The sequence below is a fragment of the Trifolium pratense genome, linkage group LG4 (genome assembly GCF_020283565.1).
Source record: "Trifolium pratense cultivar HEN17-A07 linkage group LG4, ARS_RC_1.1, whole genome shotgun sequence".
Classification (NCBI taxonomy): Eukaryota; Viridiplantae; Streptophyta; class Magnoliopsida; order Fabales; family Fabaceae; genus Trifolium; species Trifolium pratense.
The window spans coordinates 5465053-5471990 of record NC_060062.1 but is presented as its reverse complement, the minus strand read 5'-3'; the positions used below and the strand labels follow the sequence as shown (position 1 = coordinate 5471990).

The 6938-nt window shown below is 33.8% G+C and overlaps 1 protein-coding gene across 1 annotated transcript; it reads left to right on the top strand.

Annotated features, from left to right (window-relative positions):
• Positions 1 to 2746: 2746 nt before the first annotated feature.
• On the top strand, positions 2747 to 6577 carry LOC123921591 (katanin p60 ATPase-containing subunit A1). The gene is made up of 7 exons (XM_045974192.1): positions 2747 to 2975; positions 3693 to 4164; positions 4604 to 4801; positions 5136 to 5380; positions 5594 to 5752; positions 5837 to 5924; positions 6077 to 6577. Exons 1-7 carry the CDS (start codon positions 2833 to 2835, stop codon positions 6356 to 6358), a joined length of 1587 nt encoding a protein of 528 aa, XP_045830148.1. The 5' UTR covers positions 2747 to 2832; the 3' UTR covers positions 6359 to 6577.
• The last annotated feature ends 361 nt before the right edge of the window (positions 6578 to 6938 follow it).

Sequence of the window (6938 nt, the reverse complement as noted above, 5' to 3'; positions counted from 1 at the left end):
TATCAATTCATTTCTATAAGTTTTTGGCTCGTGACACACGTGTACACACACACATGTGCACAATCCTTGTTGAACAATTTTTATACAAACTTTACTTACCTCTCATCTGAACTCAGTATAGTCAAGAAACCTCTTGAAAACTTAAGGGTTTAGAAAGAAAAAAAGTGTATGCCCGCGCAAGTGCTCACATACACATTGAGTAGGTTGTTATTGGAGTATGAACAAACAAGAGCACTCCTTCACAATGGTAACAACTTCTCAACTGAGTTCTTAGACTCTTTTCCTAGTAATCTATCAGTATGTATGACTTATCACTATTTACATGATGTTTGTATGCGCGTCGAATAAGTGCTGAATTAATCATGTCTCACTATCAAACTCTTAGCATCTTTCTATGTTGTTGTGTCGTCGTGCTTTTCATTAATCATGTCTCACTATCTCAACATTTTTGGTTGTTTTTTACTTCTCTAAATTAATGTGTACAATTGATTGATTTTAGAAAATGTAATATTGCTTTACCTTTATCTTTGGTCTGGTTATTTTGTAAAGCAGTGAAAATATGGACATGTTTGATTACATATTTTTAAAAATGTTTTCTTTTTAAAATAATTTAGACAAAATATCACTACTTGAGTTTGTGATTGTTTGCATTCAAAATTTCTTCTTAGTTTTTAGAACAAGAAAAAAGAAAAGTTTTTTTAGGCTTACTTTTGTCCCCACTTTTTATTTTCTCAAAGAGATTGATGATTGATGAAAGTAACTTTGTGATAGACACAATATGACTGCAATACTATATTTGAAATTCTGAAAAATAATTCACCAATTTCTTCAATGTAACACAACAACAAAGCTATAGTAGTACATGCCAGTAGATTAGATTAATCAAGGAGGGGTCAACTCATCGTTATATGTTGCATCAATTATTATATTCACATGGCATGCTCAATTGTAAAAAAAACAACAATGATCACTTATAGCATGATTAGCCAAAGTTTACCCAACCATTGAGTTCAAATCAAAAGAGAGGATAAAGTGAAACAACGGACAAAATGTAGTGTAGTAGGAGTAATGTTATAATAAAGAGGGCCTATGTACGACGAAAAAATATTACAGCGATATCTAGTTAGGAGTAGTAATTTTCATAACATCAGTCATCGGAATATGTCTAATCTAACTAGGACACAAAATCAAAATACACAATATTATGATTCAAAGAACAACCTATGTTGGCTAGAGCGTTTGCACCCTGATTGACACCTACGTAACAAGCGGCGAATATTCTTCACCAATGCTTGCTCCAAAATGCTTTTAGACAATCCTGTCTTAATAACCTGAGCAACCACAGCTAAACCAACATTTAATCCAACTTCATCAAATCATAACCTCTTAGCATACTTCAATCCTTCAAAACTCCCCACAATAGTTACATAAGCTCCCTCTAACACCACCACACCAACTATATAAGCACTCTATCATTGTAAATAAAATCATAATTACACTTTAATTCGTCTCATTTATGATTTTGATTCTTGGATTTTTTGAATGCATGACTTTTTTCTACACATATATTTGGAGGCTGGATTTTGACATTATGAGCTGTTATGTGTCAACTCAATTGATGGTGTGTGACAATGTCTAAGCGGATTTACACTTAATAACTGATTATCACACAAATAACTAAGTTTGGTGCAAGGTGTTTTCTAGGTTGATTTTCACTTAACAACTCATTGTTATTCATCAATCCACTTGTGAGTTGTGACATAGCATCTCATTATTTGCCAATATCTTGAAAACTGTATAAGAGATTGAACCAGTGAAACATATGATTCGTGATTTAATTGGTTCAATCCCTTCAACTATGTTTGAATTGAATGACAAATAAAAAAAAAAGTAAAACAGTTTAACGCAATCGACCAGACACCAATATAACCATAATCAAATTAGTCAGCAAATTGGTAAACTTTTAGTTCAATCGATTGAATCACTGAGTTGGCCAAATACCAATATAACCATATTCAAATTAATGGGTGAACTCGCTAGATTTTAGTTCAACCGATTGAAATTGAACCAATCGATTTCTTTTAATTTTTAAAATTGCTTGTTACATCATAAAAAATAATCTTCACATGCATCGATGAAGAAAATAATTTCGATTCATAATTAGTGTAAAATTTTTCATACAGTCAATCAATCACAAATCAAATAGTTATATTTTTTTTGGGCTTAAACCAGATATTTTTTGCGCGCAATTGCGAAAACTATTTTCTCGAATCTTCACATGCATCGATAAAGAGAATAATTTCGATTCGTAATTAGTGTAAAATTTTTCATACAGTCAATCAATCACAAATCAAATAGTTATATTTTTTTTTGTTTAAACCAGATATTTTTCGCGCGCAATTGTGAAAACTACTTTCTTGAGTTTTGTGAGTACGAGATAGCATTGTTATATATCTATGTAGAGATAAAACTCCGAGATTTTGGCTAAGTAAGAAGAGACGTGTGTTATTTTATCTGAACGTTCTTGGATATAGTTAAATTCAATAGTAAATCAAGCAAAATAAAGAATCAAAACTTTATTCAAGTCAATTTTAAAAAAGCAAAAGAAAAAAATGAAACGTTAGTTAGCGGAAAAAGCAAAAACGGGTGAGTTTGGTAGTTTTGAAATTCAAAAATCAGGAAAAAGCCCATGGGCCCACTGGATTCTTCAATTTCAAAAAAAGAAAAAGCCCATCAAAACCAAACTAACCAACCAACCAAACAAACACATCTCACTCAGAAGTCAGAACAACAACCAGTTCGGTGAACGGAGAGAAACAGAGAGAGAAGAAAATGGCCGGTGGTGGTGGTGGTGGTGGTGGTAGTTCACTGTCAGGGTTGCAAGATCATGTGAAGTTAGCAAGAGATTATGCTCTTGAAGGTCTCTATGATACTTCTATCATCTTCTTTGATGGTGCTATTGCACAAATCAACAGGTTTCTACTCTTTCTCCCATTTTGTAGTAAAGTTTATTCTTTTATTTCATTATCTTTCATGGGTTTCAATTGTTTTTGAATTTTGACACTGCCCATTTATTATATTGATATGTGTTTCCCATTTTCATTGTAAAGTTTGTTCTTTTATTTCATCATTGTTCATGGGTTTCAATTGTTTTTGAATTTTGACATTACCCATTTAATTCTTTTTTAATGTTGTTTATTTGTTATGCTAAATATACATTGGAACTTGAAAGAGGGGAAATGAATGATTCACAGTTGGTGTGATTCATGAATTAGATGTTAAGTTCTTTTTGTGTTGAATTATAACAATAGTTGAAGTTTTAAGTGGATATGGATGTGGATGGATCTTTGGCTGTTTGATTATAATTAGTAATTTAGTAGCATAACATTTCTTGTTATGGATTAATTGGAGTTTTAAGTAGGACAAAACTTAGGTGCATTTTCTTAGATGCTTTTGTCTTAACTTAAAATACAATTTTTGTGGTTATAGCAAATTTTGAGAAAGTTATAGATTTGAGGAAATTGTGGTGGTTAAGTTAAGAATCATACCAAAAGCACTTAAGGAAATGCACCTAAGTTTTAAGTTTTTAAGTGTTGTGTTGTTGTAGTTAGTTGGTTTGGTTAATCCACTTAATTGTACTCTAGATTTGTGTTATAGTTAATTAAAGAAGTTTGAATCTTGTGTGATTTCAGGCATCTAAACAGTGTTGATGACCCTTTGATTCGTGCAAAATGGATGAATGTTAAGAAAGCTCTTTCTGAGGAAACTGAAGTTGTTAAACAACTAGATGCAGATAAAAGAGCGTTTAAAGATAACCCTATTGGAAGACGTCCTCCGTCGCCTCCAATTTCTACTAAATCGTCGTTTGTTTTTCAGCCATCAGATGAGTATCCTACTTCATCTGGTTCTTCCTTTGATGATCCTGATGTGTGGAGGCCACCTAGTAGAGATAATAGAAGACCCGCAAGGGGTGGTCAAGTGGGTAATCGGATATCTCAACAAGATAGTAAATGGGCTCGAGGTGCTACAACAAAGCCAGCTGCAGCTGGCCGTGGTGCAAAGGCTGGTGGTGGTGTTAAAAGCAAGGTTAACTCAGGGGCCCGGACATCAACTCCCGTAAAAAAAGGCGGTGTTTCTGGAAAGTCTAGCAAGACAGACACAACTGTAAGTTTCAATTTCTATGAAGCATTCTGTTGGACTACATTTTCTGTATAACACTTTGTTGTTCCAAAAAGTTATTCTTAAGGATTATTTATTCAGTGGACTCGGCCAAATATTAATTATGTGCTTGATCCTATAGTACCATAATTTGATAAGTTCTTATGAGCATCGTAGCTAGTTCCCCAAGTGTTCATTTAGTATTGGTAGATCCATGGCAAATAGGCAAATATCTTTTTTATTTTTCTTTCTTTTACTCTAATTCAATTTACTTTTTTGTATAAAAATAATGGGACTTGTGAGAGGTTTTGGTATCCGAATTTTTGACATTGTAGCATCTCTGGATATAAGCTTATCATTTTGCTTATGGCATCTTTGAGACTACTGTTTGGGTAGTTTGAAAAATATCAAACTTATGTGCTATAATTTTAAATGTTATTGGTAGAATGGTGATGCTGAAGATGGGAAGTCAAATAGGGTACAATATGAAGGTCCTGACCCTGAATTGGCCGAAATGCTTGAAAGGGATGTGTTAGAAACCTCTCCTGGAGTGAGATGGGATGATGTTGCAGGACTTACTGAAGCAAAAAGGCTTTTAGAAGAAGCTGTTGTGCTTCCTTTGTGGATGCCTGAATATTTCCAGGTAACCTTGAATAATTCTCACTCTGAATTTTCTCAAAAATCTAGCGTGGCTAAAGCTTATAATTTTTTTTAATTGTGGTTTAATTATGAGAGTCTGTAACTGTTATCAATATCGTTAATTTTAAAGTTTAGAACCTTGTTTGGCTATTTGATGAACAAATCTTGCATATATTAGTTTGCAACTATGACCTATTTTATGAAATTATTATTGCTAATAGATCTGTTTTCTTAAGCAAGCTCTTAACATGCAAAGGCATATCAATCGTACTGAATGAAATGTCTACGGAAATATTAAGATTTGCTCTGTTGAGCTAATTATTTATGTTTTTTCTCAGGGAATTAGGAGACCATGGAAAGGTGTCCTTATGTTTGGTCCTCCGGGAACTGGAAAAACACTTCTTGCTAAGGCAGTTGCTACTGAATGTGGGACCACTTTCTTTAATGTTTCTTCTGCTACTTTAGCTTCGAAATGGCGTGGAGAGAGTGAGCGAATGGTGCGGTGTTTGTTTGATCTTGCAAGAGCATATGCACCAAGTACAATTTTCATTGATGAAATCGATTCGCTATGCAATGCTAGGGGGTATGTTCAATTTCTCTCATTTAGACATCCGCCACACAATACTAATCTGATTATTGTGTAGTTTGTCCTAGGTTGTGTCCAATTCATTAAGCAACAGATATATCATTTTTCATCTATCTTGACTAGTTGGGAATGGGATAACTCTTCATTTGTACTCTATATGAATTATGGACTTATGTCACAATCTGATTGAATTCACTTCAATTTCATTAGGGCTTCTGGAGAGCATGAATCATCCCGAAGGGTGAAGTCTGAACTTCTAGTTCAGGTCGATGGTGTAAGCAACAGTGCAACAAATGAAGATGGTAGCCGAAAACTAGTAATGGTCTTGGCAGCTACTAACTTTCCATGGGACATAGATGAGGCACTAAGGTTTGTATATTTGGTTTTCTGTGTTATCGGTGTCTGAGATATCTTTGAAACTACTTGTTTACACTTTACACTTGTGTACTGCAGGAGAAGGCTGGAAAAGAGAATATATATTCCTCTTCCAAATTTTGAGAGTCGTAAAGAATTGATCCGGATAAATTTGAAAACCGTTGAGGCAAGTTGTAGTTTTTCATTACTGTCTTGGCTTATATAGGATTTTGAACTTACCCTAAGTTTAAAGCTTTATTTATTAGGATTTGAGGATTTAAGATTACCAGTAAAACTTGATTATTTTATTTATAGCTGATGATACTTGTCTTGCACCAGGTGGCCACTGATGTCAACATAGATGAAGTGGCTCGCAGAACTGATGGCTATAGTGGAGATGATTTGACAAACGTCTGCCGCGATGCTTCCTTAAACGGAATGAGGCGGAAGATAGCAGGAAAGACTCGCGATGAAATCAAGAATATGTCTAAGGATGAAATTTCAAAAGATCCTGTTGCTATGTGTGATTTTGAAGAAGCTTTGGTAAAGGTCCAACGAAGTGTTTCTCCGGCCGATATTGAACGCCATGAGAAATGGTTTCATGAATTTGGATCAGCATAAAGACACACCAATGGTAGTATCTTTTTTTTTATTACCATTTTGGTTCTATGTTCTTTGTTGGGTGGATCGGGTTGTTTGTATTGTTTGTTGATATTTGACTTGTTTTTTCGACGGGTTTGATTGTTGTTTTACGGTGTTGGAGGATTTTCTGTTGTTAATTTGTATCTGTGACCATTGAATATTGATGTAATGTAATTTAATATGATTTTAAAGCTGTTATTGTCTCTTAATTAATGCACTAAACCTTAACATTTGAACTTCTAAATTAGTTATCTTTCTGGCTAATGCTAGTTGACATATAAATGTTAATGGCTCCCTGCAACTTCTGTTGTTTTTTGCAACTTTAATTCTATTGCTGAGATGAGGGTTGAAAGGATCCAAATCCTACTAATCCCACTTTTACATTAAAACATTCTTAGAGGCTAAATCTCAAAAGATTACAAGGTTTTTGTTTGCCGATGTAAGGGCACTACATGGTAAGTTTATACCCTAGCTTTGGCATATATCTTAGGGATAAATCATAAAAATTTGATTGAATAACCAAAAAATGAATTTGGATTTATGGTATTAAAAAAAATGA